The following is a 20,471-nucleotide window of genomic DNA, read 5'->3' as shown; positions in this document are numbered from 1 at the left end:
GCACAATACTTGTAGTACACACTGCATCTTAATCACTTTCCATTTCATGTCCAATGGCTTGGTTGGAAAATGGAGACAATAAGTATAGAACTTGTTTAGACCTTTTTGTACTTACATTGCATCTTCTGCAGGTAATAAAGTAAAACTAAAAACAAGCCACCCAGAGTCACCACACAATCTTACCTCACCACGCAACTCAGGAACCACTTCAGTGAGTAGTAGTGTGTCCCGAGGAAGATCACAGCGCAGCTCATCCTGTTTCTGCCATCTCATAGGTAATGTACCTGTCCATGTGTAAAGCTGTTTCCTCTGCAAACATTGCGTGCACTGTACATTAAACCAAATATGTACACAAATATCTCACATGTAAATTCACTCTTCTATGCAAGTAGTTAATCTACTCATTATGCTAATGATGTCCAGGAGCTGAAAATGCTGATATTTTGCTTGTCTTTCTTCTTTTTAGTTCCCTGTATGTCCATCCGTCCGAAATGCTATCTCCTCCTGAATAGTCATAAAAAAAAATTCACCAAATTTGGTGGTTGTAATCAACACATGGCAAGAAGGTGTGAGAGTAGTATCATTTTTGACCACACCCCTTGGGGCTATGGGGTGGGGTCAGAAGGTCAAATACCAAAAAAAATGCAATTACCATCGCATTTTAAAACATTTTTAAAATGAAACTTTGTATATGCAATCAACATTGATCAACCCTTAAGACACGTTAAATAAAGCACCATTACACATGAAATATGTAATGATTTTTTGGGGATTTGACCCCCAGTTCATGCCCCAAGGGGTGGGTAACTTAGGATCACAGGGGTCAAAACAGAAGATTTTTTTAAATTCAAAATTTGATATCGAGTCATTCCTGGTGGAACCTGATGCCATCGTTCAACTTTGCTTGAGGTGGGAGGCGTGGGGGATTTCAGATGGTGTGTCATGGACTTTGCTCTAGTTTGTACGACAATTATCCCTTTTGTCTCAATTATTTTAATGTGCTGTATGCAAGAAGAAGAATGTGTATGAAATTCATGAAAGCACAAACATGAAAAAGCAGATTGGCTATGTCCAGAAATTTTTTCTGGAACCACCACGTAGTGGAGGTTCAGGTGTCGAAAAGGGAAAAACATTGATGACAAAAGTTCCAACACTGAAACTGCCATTTGCTATGCTCACCCCCTCTCCACTACCTTTTTACTTGTTTATCTATATACAACTATTTTCAACTGCCTCAAGCGAAGCAAGGTGAGAAACAGGAGCACCAGCCTACCTCTTCCAGTGGGTTACAAAGAAATGGATTGGACAGTTTCATCACTGATCCTTGTGGAAAGACGGTGTGTGAGCGTGTGACTTGCCTGCATCATGTTCCAACAGCTTCTCTGCCATCGATTAGTCTGTCACAATCTGGAAATCTTTACATATTTAATTATTTGTACACTGATGCATTATTTAATCTGATGCGTTACACTGATGCTCACCCTTCCATTTCATTTGGATATCTTGTTCATGATATTTGGTGCAATTTATTATTTTTCCAAACTACCTTCATATAATATTCCCTGTTCACAATCTGATCGTGGAGCACAGGATGGTCGAGCACAAGGACACGGTGGGAGAAGAACATGATGTGCCTCACTTTTAGTGTCGCTTGGCTGCGATGACGAATTCCCTTTCTTGGTAATCGTAGTGATCATTATTTACTCGCTGAAATGTGCAATTTATTTTTTCCATGATTGGTTAAAACCCGCGATATTTGAGGGTTTACTTTATTGAATGCAGCAAGCGTTTTCTGAATCTAATCGATATAAGAAACCGGAATGAATGAGATTCACCATCATTATTAGTGAAGAAGATGAAGGACGAAGAGTTGTTTGTTTTTAATATAAATTAGTATGGTTTAGATTCGTAGTCCTGCAGAATTCCACACAACCTTGCACTTGCGTTCCTATGAAGTTTTTTTTGCAGTTTTTATATCTTTGAAGGGTGCTGAACAATAGTCCAAGTGATAACATCCTATCAGGTTTGGGCAATTTGCATAATATGCAAATTAAGTCGGCCATTACCGAAATTCAGTTTTTTGGCTATATCTATGGCTATATATGGAATAGGATGGAAATAATGGTGTCTAAACCTAGGTTTTCATGGTCAAGGAATATAATAATACCAGTTACAAGTGTCTGAGATGGCGGCCATCTTGGATTCCATTTATGGGACGATGGCTATATGGGATAGGACGGTTTGTATCAACATGAAATCTACGAAGATAGGAGTGGATTCTATTTCTAACCAACATTTTGGATAATAGCTGGTACCATTATAAGGACTGGAAGCACGAAGTAGGTAATAGAGGTCAATCATCGTCGGCGTCATCAGCAGTCTCCTCGTCGGTCTCGTCATTGTCAATGTCATGTTCTACCTGTTTTGTACGTTCATTATGGCAATTGATATTTGAATCTGTATGACATGCACAGAAGAAAGTGCATGGTAAATGAGCGGCACAACAACCACACTGCGCTGTTCTACATGGGGTGCCTGAAGTACAACCACACCTTATTAACTCCAAAATTTGTGGTGGAGCAAGTGCAACGTCTGTGGGAATTGGAACAGGAAGAAGAGACTTGGAAGTTTCCTCTCGCGCCCATCCGTACTCTTCTGGATTCATGTTGGGGGGCTTTGATTGAAGGGCCGCCTTCCAAGTTGCCGTCTGGAAATGAGCACGTCGAACATTTTCTACGAATGCTTGGCTTGTTGGTGGCAGTGTCTTTAGTTTTGGCGCTGCTGTCATGTTCTTTCGCCCCATTTTCCGGGACCATACTTGTACCCTAGTGTCGGACATGTCTGCACATATATATATATATATATATATATATATATATATATATATATATATATATATATATATATATTATAGCTTCGTCTATAATAGTTGACATTGGGGCATCAAGCTCACCCAAGCATTCGAGTGTTTGACTGGCTTGAAGCATCTTGATGGCAGTTGATTTGCCAACACCAAACAGTTGCGCAACAGTATCGCACCCAGAAAGGCAGTGCATCGCTGGAAGCTGTGGAGCTATTTTAGCATGCTCTTCGGCAGATGCTGCTATGTCAACCAAAGCTCTTTCAGAATGAGTAGATTCCATTGTTAGGCTGCACGTGAGATCAAGTTTGTGGTAAAAATGTAGGAGCAGTACGAAGACATCTGTATCATCGCACAGTACGTTGATGGCCGTTGCACCTTCTTCTGCCAGCTTCGACATTTGATGAACCATGATTACATCTGCTTCTTCATGAAAGTTCTCTAGATCTTCCCTCTGTCTCAGGACATCGCAGCTGACTTCTATTGGTACAGGGTCTTGGCCAGTTAGGACGAGCTTGTTCTTCATCTTTTCCCCTCTGTTGAGCAGTTCTGTGCATATCAACTTGATGAGTTGAACTTTGTTGTCCGCTATAGTTAGGATGACCTTTTTTGGTGGGAGAGGACTTTGGAGGGTTAGGCGATGGTGTCTACTGGCTTGCTGACCACACCGTTTTGTCCGTGTTGTGCCTTTGATGCTGAAATCGAAGTATCGATCAAATACAAGATAGACATCCCCCTGCGACATTTTACGGATGATGAAGCTGCACACATTGTCCACAAAGTCTTTGACTGTACCCTTACATTGCCAGTGGACACACCAGAGGATAGTGCAACCGTCAATTATAACAGCTTCTGCCTTCTGAACAATATGTGAGGAAACTAAACACTTGGAGCTTTTTCTTTAGTGTAGACTTTGCTGACGCTATGCGCATGGTGCCATTTTCCTTGAACATGGAGGTCGGCATGGGGGCAAGTTCATGTTTGAGAACTGTTGGTAAGTCAATGTCTCGTGTTTATTGAAGCCCCAACACCCGTGAGTATATCAGATTGACATCGTATATATCTTTGCCCCCAACCTTGATGGATTTCTTCGTGATGGCCATCGTGACAATCTTCTTGGATAGAGGGGTGTTGAAGCCAGATGGCAGACTACTTTCAAAAGCGATCATCTGTGCCTTGCCTATGTCAACAGCGTGCTCTACATTTACAGACTCTGTATCTGTCCGGCTTGGATGTTCACCAGGCCTTTTGGATGGTCGTCATTATCCAGTGGCTGTATGCATAATTGCAGTTTCTCTCGAATCTTTGACCTGTCTTGGTTGTCTCCGTGGATCCTAGATGGTTTCTCTTCTTTATGACTCGTGACATCAACCTCTTTGTATCCTCTAGTCATGTCTGCAACACCTTTGACAATCTTGGTGCATGCATGCATACTCAGAGCCCATCGTTTGAGTGCAGACGGCTTGAGAGTGATCCCTATGATGCCTCTAGCACCGTGGCCGTATCGCATAAAGGTGCTCTCTATAAACATGTCTGACCAGATACCGTTCCAGAGACCGGGTTTATGCCTCATCACATGGTCCCCTTTCAGGAAACGATGCAAGATGTCACCGGGAAGACGTTCCATCGACCTCAGGTAATAATGGCCATAACGGGCATAGTGGTGATGTCCCGCAGCAAAGAAATACAGCATCATTTCTTTGACTGCATATAGATGTAGTGGCCAGTCGGCCTCACGTTCAGCTCGCACAAAGAGCATCATAAGAAAAACTGGCTTGATTAGACAGTCTACCCAGAGTCGTGTCGTCCTGCTCTCTTGTGACAATACTTCTAGATGTTCTTTAAGTTCGGTGTGACTCTCCAACTGTCCAACAATACCTCTTGGGACTTCCTCCACAACAAGCCGAAGAGCTCTGACGTTTTGAGGAAACTTTTTCCCACTAAGCATTTTCGGAACACCTCCAAAGCTTGTTTTCATGATTTCTTCTAGACCAGTGTTTGCCATTAGGTATCCAACACATCCAACAAAACTCATCAGAAGGTGCATTCCGCCTAGTCTTGGTATAAAGTTAAGAAACCGGTCTTGGTAGACCCACTTTATGCCTACAGCAACCCTGTATAGTTGTTGGTCATTGGTGAAGAGGGTAATGCACTGTCCGCAGCTATTGGTGAGATCTTATGTGTTCACCATTGCTGTCAGGATTGTGTCGGGGTCAGCTGGGTTAATGTCTATCAATGGGCGGTAAATGGCTCTTGTGGCTGGTCTTATGGTATGGCCCTGTTCCCTTGACAACTTAGTATTGAATACGTTGAACTCCGGTATGCCCTCATCAGAGTCAATGGCTTGCAAGAAGTCGAAGTCGAGGGATTGGGCTCTCAAAAGTGATACCACTTGTGCGGCTAGAACACGTAATGGCAATAGAGCTCACTTAGCCTCAGTATCAGGCATGTCAGGTTTTTTGGGACCTTTGTATCTCTCTACAGGGATGTCATCAATTACCTGCTGTTGCATTTCATTTGCTGTCAGTCTAGGGAATGTCTCAAGATGTGATTCCTCAGTCAAGTACCTGTCAGTAACAGTCATTACAATGGCAAGGGAATGGGTGCTAACAAGTCCGTTCTGCGAGGATATGTTTGTGTAAAAGTTGTCTGCAACAGCTTGAATGATACCATCTTTGGAACAGGTCATACCCATGATGGTGAAGTTCTTGAGCGCTGCTGCTGCTGCTGAAGCTTTGAACCGCAATATTTCATCATAAGAACAAGCTACCCTGCAAGCATAGAACTGTTCAATCAGAGACCTCTGATTGAGGACAACACCTAGTGCAATCTGAAGAGGGGTGGATCGGTTGGTTAAAATGCTGGTGACAATGTTGCCAATGAGAGCAGCTGACAAAGTGTAGTTCATTTTGTCAGACATTTTAACGAACAGTGAGCGAAGTGTTTCACTGACAGAGTCCAGTGCAATATAAATGTCTACACTAGCTTGGTATACTTTCCTATCAGCTGGTAACCTCTGCGTCTCATGGACAATGCGTTTTGCAACCCTTTCTAATACACAATCGAAGTCGTCTTCATCATTTACCAGATGTAACAGGCCTGATACCTTACTCTGAAATACCAAAAGGCTGGCAACACCTGAACCACTTAAAATGAGTAAATCAGGCCCAAAATGATCTGACAGATGAGAAACTAAGGCTCTACGGGACAACTTCTGTCCACCGTTTTCATGATACAGGTTATAAACATCTACAGAGTTCCATATTTTTGTCATGTCTGCTTTCATTTTGGATACAGTTGATTGGGAAGAAGAGTCCAAAGATATTTGACTCGGATCAAGGCTGCTTCTGACAGCTGCTGCTATAGCATGATCTGTCATGAATGCGTCCCTACAGTCGATGTGGTATCTTGCATCTGCCGCATGTAGATCACTCACTGCTCCAACAACACGGATTTCAACATCCTTTGCCCAGTTGTCTTGACGCTCGAAACAAGTGTCCAATATCTTTTGCTTGTAGGTGCGATCGGCAGCACGATCGGCCGTACGGCACAAAGTGACTTTTCTCCACAGATCTGGATGTTTTGGATCGCGATCCATGATACATAATGCACCACAGAATATGCAGTGCTCTCGGAAGTTAAATGTCGTTCCTTGCGAATCAGAACGACGAGATCGCTTTGGAGCTGGTGATGCGTTTTCAGTATCATTATGTTTCAGAAATCATTTTATAGACACCTGCGATGTATAAATTGATACACATTGTCGGTGACACTGGACAGATGGGTTTTCATCTTCAGCAAGCATTTTCTCCAAAGACACATGGAGATCATCTTTATAGATCTTACTTGCCCGGATGATGCTTCAAATACGGTCTGCACCAGATTTTGACAAGGGCTTGTTTGTAAAGTTGCCTTTACATGGATGGAATAAGCATTGGCTCATATCTCACTCTGGTGTCTGAAATGAGAAAATGATATTGGTCAATACATGCCAAACGATATAGGAACACCCCCACCCCCACCCCATAATCGTGGACCCATTTAAGACATTCATTATCCTTACCCATTACTGCTGGACCCTTAAACCCTAGGTTTAGAATCATTATTTCCATCCTATCCCATATATAGCAATATATATATATAGCCAAACACTGTGGTGGCCATCTTGGAATCCAAGATGGCCACCATCTCAGACACTTGTAACTGGTATTATTATATTCCTTGACCATGAAAACCTAGGTTTAGACACCATTATTTCCATCCTATCAAATATATAGCCATAGATATAGCAAAAAAACTGAATTTTGGTAATGGCCGACTTCATTTGCATATTATGCAAATTGCCCAAACCTGACAGGATGTTATCACTTGGATTCTTGTTCAGCACCCTTCAAAGATATAAAAACCACAAAAAAAACTTTATAGGAACGCACGTGCAAGGATGACCCCCAAAACAGCATTTCACTGCAGGACTACAGTGGCGATTGGGAATCAATATTGTGAAATAAAATATATTCGAGGGAGAGGGATAAGTGGTTGTGTTTACTTTCTGAATGGTTTCTTTGAAATCCGTTAATCCGTTATCAGGTTAACAAACCAGAGAGTTGGTGTCAAAGCCACCCAATGCTCGCCTGTTTATACATTTATCGTTTTTAAAAGACTTGTCTAATAATAGTTTTTTATAAAGCATTGCAGTGAAGTCTGATACAAATAATTTTAAAGCAATATATGTATTTGTATATTGTAATCAGTAAAAAATAGTGTGGTAGATAAAAATATTAGAAAGGAAAAAACTTTAACGTTGATGTGCTACAAAAAAGTTAAGTTCAAAACAGGTCAAAAATTAAAAAAAAATTGAAATTATTTTTTAATTTCAACTTCACTACATCAATAGTATACCCCAAAGGAACCTCCATGCCAAATATCAGCATCCTAGTACACATATTAAATGAATGGCAAGCTTCTAAATAACTTGCACCAAAAACTTTAACGTTGATGTGCTACAAAAAAGTTAAGTTCAAAACAAGTCAAAAATTTTAAACATTTGAAATTATTTTTTAATTTCAACTTCACTACATCAATAATATACCCCCAAAGGAACCTCCATGCCAAATACTTTAACATTTTCACGCTCATGCTGATGCTGACGCTCACGCCAGGGGTATCACTATAGCTCTCTGTTCTTCGAACAGGCGAGCTAAAAAGGATTCCTGGGAGATCCTGCCCTCCGTGCGGGGATAACCAGCGTCACATGTTGGCGTATGCAGTTTCGACATGTGTGCCCATGTACCCATCCATACATGAACCTTCCTTCCTTTTTATTATTTTTATTTTTTTTGCGGCGCTAACCTTCCTGGGAGTTACCTGAATCCACCGCCGTTGGTTTCATTGAAATCCGTTAATCAGTTCTTAAGTTATAACAAGACAAACAGACAGACATGGCTCCTTTTATAATATAGATCGTTTTATTTTTATATTTTTTCCTTGTAATTGTTATCATTATGCATTCATGAAACATTTTTTGGGGGATTAAGGCTCATTGAGGAACTACAATACAAATCATGCGCACTCACGTAGACAAACGCATGAGAGAACACCAGACTTGACTTCAGATAAACACAGCTGCTGAACTCGAGTGAAGTAACGTAACTTCCTGGGGCACTCTGGGTACCGACACACCATCTTTGTGATGCCATTTTTCTCTCCACAGTTATCAGGGCAATTAAGGAAAAATATCCACCTTCCCATGAGATGGAAAATGATGGGGGTTTGTCTGTACTGTATTCCACACTCTAAATATTCTGTCAAGTCAAGTGAGGAAACAGAAGGTACCATTTTCAAAGTCTTTGGTATTACTCGGCCAAGGTTAGAATCAAACCGACAACCTATCAGAGCAGAAGCTCGACCTATCATGCAATCGAGTGAAAGAAATTAAAAATACTAGAAACACCCGCTCCTTACGGGAGCGCCAAGTGGGAATAAAAGAGGGGGGCGGGGTGCAACTTTGAGTTGGAGGTGGCCACCTCAACTGAGTGGAACATTCCCATGCACAGTCCGAGTACAACCAAGTTTCAAAGCATTTCCTCCCACATCATAGATAATGAGAGTTTTCAATATACTATAACACAGAGACTTGGGATATTTGGAATGATAGACAACTTCCAGGAATTTGATTTTTTTTTTTTCTTTTAGGCGATAACATACAGTTCACAGGTTATTCTGTCCAGCGGTGCAGGACGGCATTGGCAGGTATGACAATTCACCCACTTCTTATGATAATTCAGCACTTCAACATAAAAGTAAAAGCCGAAGTTGGAAGTGGCCCTTCCAACTGAGTATAATGTTCGCCTTGCACACCAAGAGCACAAGCACCACCAACGATTGTGGTAAACTGTAAGCATTGCACTGTTATTGCAAATATTTATTCCAGGGCCATTAATAAGTTATGAGAATCACAAACAGAAGTAACAATAATATTGAACTTGTAACTTTTAGAGAAACCACTTAAATATTTGTCAACATGGTGAAACACAAACACCAAGCACTACGTGCTTTTGCTAGTGGTGTTTTGGAAAACTGCCACTGCAGACAGTCAAGTCATCAAAGTCACTCCGATAATTCAACTGTCATATCTTACATCAAGCATACCTCACTTAAAGCTAGCATACAAACAAAAATTACACAATATTTAACCACATTATCTTGGCCCTCTATGCCACAACTCGTATCTCACCCCCAGGCCAAGCAGGAAGGTAGCTGTCCCACCAGCAACCATGCAACGAAAGTCCAGCACCATCCTCATCCTCTCCAGATTGTCTTGTTTCAGTGAAGTAGCCTGACATGCCATTTCCTTCATTTCTGCATCCTGCCAAGAAAACCATATGCTTTCATCTCCATTTACACAAGCAGCGTCCATGCCGGTGGCTCAGACAAATAGCTTTCTGAAGTGAAAATTAGGATTTTGAAGACCAAATTAATTTCTTAATTCCCTGCAAGTTAATTGAGTTTTTGAGGCCAAACCGAAACAGAGGAGATAAAAGTAAATAAAATCTGGGAGTATGTCAACACGTTAAAAAAAAAAAAATGCAGAAAATAACAAAAAATGCATTTTCTCCGATCTCTCGACGCAATCAACGTCCAGAAAGGTTCTGGGATTGAAGGATGGAAACCTCGATGATGGACAGTTCCCAGATGATTGTCCACATGGGCCGTCAGAGCCTCGGCTTCAATGGGGGACCGACTGAGCTATTTAGAGCATCCTTAGTTGTGGCGCACTGTTTTTTGTAAGGTCTATGAGCTCCTATGGAGCAGTTCATCCCTCCAGTGATTAATCACAGCAAGACTAGAGTGATTCTTCATGGTGAGGTTGACGTCACCAGTGGAAACCAATAAGCTTTGCATTGACACGTTAAATAAAGCACCATTTTTCAGCACCATTGTACTGCATTGACCTTGTAACATTATTGTCCACTGCTGCTTCATCATCTGGTTCACAATCGCCTTGTAAATTATTTGGAATGGCATCTACTTATCACTGCACTGTCAAGTTGACGATACACAGCTTTCTTTTAAATTGGAGTGGCAATGTATCAAGTCGATCATCACATGCTTGATACTACCTCTTAATATGCCTACATACTGTGACAGCTGCCCTGGTTTTAGAATTCAGAGATTGTGCTGACACATTTCAGTGAACTGTGTATTTGCTTAGGTAAGGATAGGTTAAAGGAAATTTGGTTAAAGTTCCATATGTAAATTGTAAATATAGACTTAGTTTTTATATCACCAACATTGGAGGATAAGCCCTATTTACTCCAACTGATTGTATTCTGGCCCACAACTGACTCTGTGACACAACTGACAGACCATGACCCCCGAGCATACAAAAGTATGAAAGACATTTACTCTGGGAAGGTTACCCCTTCATTGTATGAAAATGTTATTGGATAATGAGAAAGACACGCCGACACGGCCGTTGGGGCGATCACAAATTACAGTAATGGATAACGACAATAATCCTCACGTCTGTTGAAGAAATAAAATTAATTATATTCATGTATTCTCAATTATATTCACTTGATGCTTTTAATTGTTTGAACTTGCTACTACTGCTTTCAACAGTATAAAATAAGGTGTTACTTTTGTACTGGAATCAAATTGACTGTCAGTAAAATCTCCTTTTACAGTCTTTTGATCTCCATAGTGATGGAGGTGATTATACAAGCAAGATAAAACTGTATCCGACTTTATCTTAGGTGCTTTATCTCATTGATATATATATCCAAAATTAGTATTTCCAATGTTTAAATGAAACTGCCCAGCTGCTCAAGAGAAGGACGTTTTGCTGCTGGCTCCAGAGAAGAGACGCCCCATTGTCTGGTGGTAATTAAATAACTCCTGGAAGGTGATTGCAACAGACGCCTTGTTGTCTAAGGACAATTATATAACTATTGGCTTTTGGTGGCCAAGGTTTTGCTAACAGCATAAAAAACAGGCTGGGTGTCTTGAGAATCTCATTACTCAATGGTGAACGGAATGTATGATCAAAGTAATGGGCTTGTGTCTCCATCCACCCGGCCTCTGTGTTTTGTCCTAACTCTGTTATCACCCTGTCCTCCTCAAGGCTGATCTTGTATTCACACACTGCAATCGTGGCCTGAGCGTGTCTATCCCTCTTCCCTCCCAAAGTGGCCATGTTTGCAGTTCTCTTTCTTGATGCTTGTCAGCCTCCCCTCCATTGACCCTTGACAGATGTTTAGCCCTCCTCTGTCTTTTGCTGTCCAGAGTAGTATAAAGACAATTGCTCTGTGCATTTCGGGCAGAAAGAGGATCGTGTTTGATACTGTTTGTCCCATATATCCTTCTTTCCCATGCGTGTTTGTTATTTGTCGTTGTTGTTTGCTGTTAATAAATGGTCTCAGACTCCAACAGAGAAGAACTGAATTTCTTCTACATGCCCATGGTACCACGATACATTTAATTATCCATGTCCTTAAAAGCCTCACTCACTCAGGTGACAGGAGAGATAAGAGGGAGAAAAAAGAACCTCTCGCACGATGAGACTTACTCTTTTAGATATACAACGAGACTTGCTGTGCCTCACCTGATGTGCAGCGCTTGGAGCGGATTTGCTGTGTTGAGCTGAGAGCATGCTGACCGGGACCGGAACGGCGCACATGAGGATCGAGACTTGTGGGGAGTCCCCACAGTGTTCATACCAGAGAGGTTGCATTAGCAATGCAGAGCTACCATGAGGTGCGGAGGGGTTTGACCACACACACCCCTTCTCTGTCTCTATTCTTTCAGATGGATGAAGCCGGCCATATTATAATGTCATAAGTGATTGCTGAGGAATCCAAGGGGGGAAGGGGGGGGTATGTACACATAGGGGATAAAGGGAATGTGTCATTGCCTTGTAAATATGTGCCACATTTGATTATCCATAAAACACATTCATGTCCTGACTTTTCCTGTTCATCCCGACGGTGGCATTTGACAGCTGATGATCTGCTGGTCTATCACAATTGGGTTGGAGATAAGAATGCAGCACGTGATGTGGTCCTGCTCGGCCAATCAGGTAAGTTCCATCACGTAACTGCCGGCACGATACCCATTCATAACGATAACCTCACCTGTAATCGTAACATGGCTTTGGACCTGGGAGCAGGCTCGAGGTTAACCGTATGAAAGGCGATCATGGTCTTCAAAAGACTCGTCGTGCTGCCCGGAATTATCTTTGGGCAACGACCGTCACAATATATTGTTGTGGAAATGGCTCCTAGGGGTTAACGAATGCATAAAATTGAGCAGATATTTCCTGAATGAATGTTCAGAAGCGTGAAGTAATTAAATGTGACTTAATATGTCGCTAATTTGTATAGATAAAAACATCAGACCTACCCCATTGTGTGCGTCTATAAATCCTCATTCGCGTGAGCCTATATTTAACGTCCTTATCCTCCGTTATCTGTCCTGAATATTTCTTTTGCAATTGCACTTGGCCATTTTACCTCATTTCGGCAGAAAAGCATCTTCTTTGCCACAGAATCATGATGCCTTGCCAGGATGAGAGAAAGGGGTTCACCCCACCCATTGGCCAGGCCACGCACCAACAGTGAGGGGGAAGGGAGGAGTATGAATGGTCAGTGGTGATGTCGATGGGCAAGGTTATAAACGGTGGGGACTGTCAGGAACCAGGAAGAGTACTTGGAGGACACGACACTGGGGGGGGGGGGGCTGCATAAATTAGCAGCTCACCTAGCAGATGCCACGCCCCGCCCAGCCAATGCCACGACCACCTCACTCATTCGTGTCTCTTCTCCCTGTCGCCCCAGCACCGGAGTGTTCCCAAGAACTCAAAGCAGGGTGATCATGCATGACTTCACCGGGTTTGGCACAAGCTCTCTTCTTGTGTCGTGATTTCCCGAAATCTCTCTATCATGTGCATGAGGCCTTAAAGGTTAAATCTCTGATCTCCCATCGGAATCTCCGATCGTTTGTTTGGTTCGTGGGCATACATGGTTCAGTTGGGGTAAGGAGTATGTTATTAAAAAGTGCTTTATTGTGAAATGCTTCATTTTGTATTCCCGTCCCCACTGTGACATTTACCAATTACATCACAAACCCGACTTGGTCTCTGGGTGGATTCCGTTTATTCTGGTGGCTTAATCTGGTGGTTTATAGATCCTGTTAAAGGCAGATTGATGGGGAATAGGATTGCGTCACATGACCATTAGGCTTGCTCGGCCTGACTTGATCGGTCACGTGGTCGGCTATCAACGCAGGGCTTGGGTGGCTCTGCAGTTGCAATGGGTAAGGTAGTGGAAACAACTTCCACATTCTCTTCAATCTCATTCTTCCCTCAAGATCTTCAAGACAGCTGTTTAACTCCATCTCATATGCACTTCAAATGTGCCACCCCCCCCCCCCAACCCGCATCAAAAACCATGATATTTTCAAATCCCCAGTAACCTCCCCCAAGCCCAACTCTTTCCAAGCATCAGAAATCCAACCAACTGTGAAGAAATTGTGCTTCAGCACAAAATTATGCACCTTGTGAAAGAGCACAGTACAAACTTTTTCCACAGGCCATCAAGCTAGGAAAACATTCAAGTAGCCGCAAATCAGGCCAAAGGAAGGCGAGCAGCAACTTGATGACGAGTGAGAAGTGAATGATGCTTACTCAGCAAGTAAAACATGCATCAAGTGATCACGTCAGCGAAGTAAAAAGGTGTCGTATTGTTGCGGGGCCGGGTATCGGCAGCGAGCACGACCGCTAGATGGGGCAGTAGAGTGGACTCCACTGATCACCCGGAATGTATAGGTCGTCACCCCGGATAACACCGGAGCCGACGGGTCCCTTATCGGACCGATGTTCGCCAATAGATCGACCACGTGGGGTAGGGTCGATTGCCAATTTCAATTTACCTAAATACCCACGTCGTCCAATTACCGGGGAAATTCACCCTCGACGATGCTCGTACGGAACGATCCGCTAGCGTACTCGAACCGTGTGCGACCCGAGCGGATGGTCACCAAGCTTTCGTCGGTCCAAATGTCCCTTTACAGCGGCAAAAGCCTGGCTAATTCCCCAACACGCACTGTGTTAAACCAATAAAAGAAAGACAAAAACGAACCAATACATTTAACACCTGGGTTTATTTATAATGGAGCAGGGGGGCATGTAAGAAGCAGAGTTATCCCAATATAAGAGGCACATATGTACAGCAAGGCACTTGTACAATTTCCTACTTACTAGACTGGCGCCACACACACACACACACACACACACACACACACACACACACACACACACACACACACACACACACACACACACACACACACACACACACACACACACACACACACACACACACACACACACACACACACTAAACGGACCCAAAGTGGTCTTTATTGAGGCCTCCAGCTCGGATGGAGAGGTCGAGCTGAAGACCAGATTCTGCGTCGGACCTGTCCACCTCGTGTGATCATTGCGCTGAGTCGAACCGGCACCAGCGAGAGACGAGCCAAATCCACGGCTCTCGTGGGGGATGGTGTCTCTCAAGCTCTCAATCATGAGGAGGAGGAGGAGGAGGAGGAGGAAGAGAATCTCAGTCCGAATGCGCCGCACCCTTATTCACCCCCTGTCTCGGGGGGGGGGGGAAACGCCTCCGCCCCGCCAGCTCTCCCTCACTGGACGGTTTTGGCGCGCAGAACTGCTCGTCGCCGTGTCGGCCAAAACAAAACGGCAAGTCCATTGATTGGCCCGGGGGCGTGGTGACGTCACGCGGACCCCTTTCCTCCTGTCGCGGGATCTGATTGGCCGAGTGGCGGTCACCCCACCCGTAGCAGGCTGATTGGTCGAGGGCCGCCACGAGGCTCCTCCTTGAACTCCGCCCACCAAACAGCCAGAGGAACCGTATTCTGCATGAGCTCCGCCCACGTACGTGCTGACACGCACGTAGGCAATGGCGTCGGTCAGAGCGAGGTGAAGGTGATGCTGGCGCTGTCGCCAGTCATGGGTGTAAAGAATGAAAGAAAACCCTGACTATCAAAGTAACTCACAGCGCATTTACATTTCTTCACCCATTAGACTAGGGAAAGGGAGCTATCTATCCACATTCACTTATCGAAATAACTGAGCTATAGGACCTGAATGTTTTGTGCTCATGGCTTCCAGATTCGCAACAGTATTACAGGTGGCTGCAAGAATCAGAGTACATTAATAATCATACTTTTTGTTTCAAAAAAAGTAAAATCAAAGGTGTCTTTTGATGCTATTGAGCGGGGCCTTCAAATTTACAAAGGAGAAGAGTCACCAAAATATAATGGCTTGCACAGGCCGATCTGAATTGACTGTTTTCCCACGTTGGGAAGTTGAAAGCATTCGATGGAGAAAACTGGTATATACAAGTTATAGGCTGTACGGATTCGATTATTTTAACACTTGTACTCATATTCCATAAATCATTCCATAACAACCAAGACACAGTTGCCGATTCAGACAAGAAAAAACTCCGGTGCTTCACCTTTTGGTGAAGGTGGGTGTGTGACAGGGATGAACTGATTAAATTTTGGTGAAGATCCAGATCCGGATCCGGACACTAAAATTTTTAAGCGATTCTTCACCATTGAGAGATCCAGCCAAAAACGATATAGAGCACGATATCTCAAAAAGTTGAGGACGGATTCGGACGAAACTTGGTGGACACATTGGGTGTATGACAAGGAAGAATTAATTCGATTTTGGTGAAGATCCGAATCCGGATCTGATAATTTTTTTAAGTGATTCCTCACCATTGAGAGATGGGGCTAAACTGATATATTGTTTCGGATTTGGATGCCTCTTGCACACAGACAGTCAGAAGTCCCAAAGTTTAGTTATTTAATTACGTATATGTGTATAGTTAGAATCCATCCCCTGTGTCTAACGGGAATTTCATGTGTGCGCTGCGAGTTATTTTGTAGTAAGTTTTTTTTATATTCCCCAACAACATCCTGCTTCGTTCCACCACCCAACCAAACCTTCGCGCACCGACTCCATTATCCACGTGTTTTTGGCTGAAGGCGTGGGCGGAGCCTCCATCGCCTCAGATTGAGGCTCCGCTGCGAAGAAGGGTAGGGAGTGTTTCCTCCAGCCAATGGAAGAAGAGCAAGCAAAGCCGAGGCACTCCAGCCAATGGGAATAATTGTCGGTGCGATCTGTCTGGGTCATCTCGTCTGGTCTGCTGGCCATCTTCCGTCTTGGTGCTGGCTGGCGTCTGCCGCTTCGTCTTGGTTCCTTGGCGCGAGGTTGTCTGTGTGCGTTCAGGTCCCACTGTGGGGGTTGGAGCGTCCAATCTTCCCAAGCCCTTCCACAAGAATCCCGAGCTCCACAAGGGCAGGTCGGCAAGCCGTGCGAACGCGGCCAGGTACCGACCAAACTCTGACCTCCAACCTGTCTATCCCCTTGGCTGCGAGGGTCGAAATAAAGACATTCCGGGTCCATTTTCTTTTGGTGTGTTTGTGTGTCTGTGGTGGCGCCGTCCTATAAGTAGAAATTGTATAAGTGTTGATTGCTCGTTGTACATTGCATTTTATTCGTGATTAAGTCTGCTCTGTGTCTCCCTCCCTATTATAAATAAACCCCTGTTAAATGTACCAGCTTGTTGCCTGTGGTTTCTATCATTGACCCAGCACCGTGCGGGCTTGAGAAATAGTGAGGCCGTTTGTACCGTAAATTGTCATTTGGACCGGCGCGGCTTTGGTAATTTCCGCTCGGTTACGCCGGACCCGAGTCGGTAACAGCGACTCGGTTCGGACAAAGCCAGCCGAGGGTGTGGCTTCCCCGGTAGTTAGATGGCGTAAGTACTTAGGTAAATTGGAATAGACAAGTGGACCCAACCTCACGAAGTCAAAATATTGGCGACCACGGTCCTTTAAGTGACCCGTCGACTCCGGAGTCATCCGAGGTGACGACCTTTCAATTCCGGTGTTTGGTGGGAAACGGCCCGACTACTCCATCTAGCAGTCATCCGCGCCACCGAACCCGGCACCACAACAATATAACACGACATCTCAGAAAGTTGAGGACGGATTCGGACGAAACTTGGTGGACAGGTTGGGGTGTGTGACCACGATGAATTGATTCGAATTTGGTGAAGATCTGAATCTGAATCTGTATGCGATAATTATTTAATTCTTTAAGTGATTCTTCACCATTGAGAGATAGGGCTAACAACCATATATAGCATGATATTTCAAAAAGGTATTGGGCCTGATATGTTCTACATACTGTAACTATAAATCTATAAATGTAACTATAAATCAGGTAAACTATAAATCTATAATACTGTATCTTGGTTCCTTTTTTGAAGAAAATAAATATACTCGAGAACAAAAGCAAAACAAATTGAAAATAATTAGAGATATAATTACAAAAAACAATTCTGGGAATAATGAAGAAAATGAAAGCCAAGTGCAATAAATTGAAAACTATGGTAGTTACCGTGACAAGCTCAAGAAAGCTGCTCTTTGGATCCCTGAAAACCGGAGCCAAACGTGCCTGGTCAGGTACCTGTGACCACAGCAGAGTCATTCCCTAAAGGCCTATAGTATCAGGTTGGGCAGCAAATAAAAGATTGCAAAATAACTATGAAGAGTCGAACAAAGATAGCCAAAATAGGGTTGTAGAAAACATGATGAAAATGGGATTACATGAGAGACGAGAGCACAATTAGGGTTGAGGGTTATCATCGAAAAGGAAAGGCTTACATCCCATCTCAGCAGGCAAGCTCTGCGTATCTCTGCTTGGTGTGGCTCATGCAGGTTCCTGGCAAAAACAGGATCACTCTGTAACCATGGCAAGACACATCAGTTCACATCGTTCACACAGTACCCATTTGGGTTGGTCTTTTGGAGTGGTGCTCAGATCGTTTCGTTCAAGTGAAGATGTGAACCAGTGGGATGGATCTCATGTGATATTGATTTATCCATCATTCTCTCATAGCTTTATGCATGGATATTATCACTCGCACAGTCCCAGATCAACCGCTTTGACCATAACTGCTCCCACAGCTGGCGTGAAGACAGAACACCAAAAAGTATCATTGACATTCTTTCTCTGTGATGTCACGTTTTCCCAGAAAATGACATGAGTGAAGAAAAAGACATTTTCCTGGATGAATAATCAAATCTGACTTAGGAATTGACTGTCAGGTCCCACTGGGTACCACATGAAAAATTTGATCCTAAAAAAAAATAAATAATAATAATAAAACACACAATGACTGAAAATGTGAATGTTTAAAAATCTTTATATCTCAGAAATTGAGCTGGAGAAACCTTTCAAAATTACTTTGTGGAACGCTCTTAAAACCCCCAACCAATCGCGAAAATAAAATGATGAGGGAGTGGAGAAATTCCGACAGGAAAAATGACATCATTTATTCTAATTTCACGATGGAAAGAGCAAATGCAGATCTTGTGATTCCGGAATTTATTTTTTGCACATGACTCTGTCAATAATAACCCGATCTGGAAATCACCAACAAAATGGGCACAGATGTAGACTGAACAGACAAAAATCACTAATTCCTGTGATTAAAGGTCAAATGCAATAACTCGAGAACAGAACGAAGCGAAGGTCACATCATTCCATGAAGTTCTCAAAAACATTATTCTTTCGAAATAGTGCATGGTGAAATTGGTTAATATGATAAAAAGAAACGTATAAAAAATAAAATAAAACACTCGTGAGGGAAATGAATACAGACACTGTTTTCGTGTGACACCCGATACAGACAAATCTGCGGGCGAGAAAGTGCAGATACAAAACACTTTGTAGAGATCGAAAATTAAAATCACGAGCAGAGAACCCGCCCTACGGGCGATCTTGTTCCAAGCATGCAACACGCTCATCTGACGCAAACCTTTATTTGGGCGGTGTATGGGCAGCTGACAGCTCCGTATCAGAAAAATAAATGACCCGGGTTACGTGCATGAAGCAAAAACATACCTGCTGTTTATCTATCTATAATTCCAGCAATCTCTGCGTGTCTGTGTGTGTGTGTGTGTGTGTGTGTGTGTGTGTGTGTGTGTGTGTGTGTGTGTGTGTGTGTGTGTGTGTGTGTGTGTGTGTGTGTGTGTGTGTGTGTGTGTGTGTGTGTGTGTGACCGCTGTTTCTCGACAACCATTGGTCCGATCTAATTGAAACTTGCCAGGTATATTGCTAGGACCTGAGTATGTGCCTTTTCAAGGTTTGATATTAATCGGACAAGTGGTTCCCAAGTTATGGCCATTTATCTACAAAACCAATGACAGGACACTTTGCTGCGTGGGCGTGGCCGTTGGGGAAGACATCCTCAGCCGCGTTCCCCATTACAGGTTACAATGTACGGACTTCCGGATAGTGATGACTTAGAGTATTCTAATAATTTCTCGATTTCTCATGCGCATTTATAGATAAACACAATGCCCCAATCCAGTCATTGTTTACGAGAGCGAAGGAACGGCCTGTGTGTTTGTTTGGAAGTTTTTTTGTTTTTTTTTTACACGTACGGCCACGCACGTACGGACACAGATTGCATACGGCCACGCACGTACGAGCATGCGAGAGCAAAGGAACGGCCTGTGTGGTTGTTGTTTCTGGCACGCGGTTTGAAAGTTTTTTTTTTTTTTTATTGCACGCACGGCCACGCACTTACGGGCACGCACTAGTAATTCAAAACACCTCACTGTTCTGGAAAACGTGGAGACAGAAATACTGCACTGTAAATGGTGAAGACTTGTAATACCCTCCCCCACCTGGAGGCGGCAATACACGATACACATTTACATTGAGAATTTGTGTCCTCCCCCCCACCCCCCACTCCCCACAAGACCACTAGCAAAGATAACAACACCCCTATACATTAATTGGGGTCATGCTGATCCTCTGTAGCAAGTCTGGATATAATTTGGCCAGAACTGGAGTGGTAGCCCAACAAACAAACACACTAACAAACAAACCCACAAACACTGGTCCACAAAATATAGTAAGAATAATTTTGTTGATAAATTTATAAAACCTCCCAGTCACCTTGGAATGGATAAAACAACAACAACCTCCATGACAAAAAAAAAACGT

General features: G+C 43.3%; 1 protein-coding gene and 1 long non-coding RNA gene across 3 annotated transcripts in view; one reads left to right on the top strand and one right to left on the bottom strand.

Moving 5' to 3' along the window:
* Positions 1-20,471, bottom strand: part of CMTR1 (cap methyltransferase 1) — an 88,439-nt gene that overhangs the window by 19,033 nt on the left and 48,935 nt on the right. For both annotated transcript variants that reach the window (XM_085888139.1, XM_085888140.1), the window contains exons 14-17: positions 18,119-18,176; positions 17,853-17,921; positions 9,594-9,725; positions 184-309 (exon numbers count right to left, since the gene is read on the bottom strand). In XM_085888139.1, the coding sequence (XP_085744265.1) occupies positions 184-309; positions 9,594-9,725; positions 17,853-17,921; positions 18,119-18,176 (385 nt within the window). The remainder of the gene's footprint in view (positions 1-183; positions 310-9,593; positions 9,726-17,852; positions 17,922-18,118; positions 18,177-20,471) is intronic.
* LOC147023100 (uncharacterized) lies at positions 11,965-13,441 on the top strand. Its single transcript, XR_015060029.1, has 3 exons — positions 11,965-12,115; positions 12,360-12,437; positions 12,906-13,441. It is a non-coding gene; the product is annotated as an uncharacterized LOC147023100 (long non-coding RNA).

Source organism: Eptatretus burgeri, chromosome 7 (genome assembly GCF_056783735.1).
Source record: "Eptatretus burgeri isolate ZD-2024b chromosome 7, Ebu_testis_v1, whole genome shotgun sequence".
Classification (NCBI taxonomy): domain Eukaryota; kingdom Metazoa; phylum Chordata; class Myxini; order Myxiniformes; family Myxinidae; genus Eptatretus; species Eptatretus burgeri.
The sequence above is the reverse complement of the archived record's forward strand: the minus strand, read 5'-3'. Positions and strand labels throughout refer to the sequence as shown.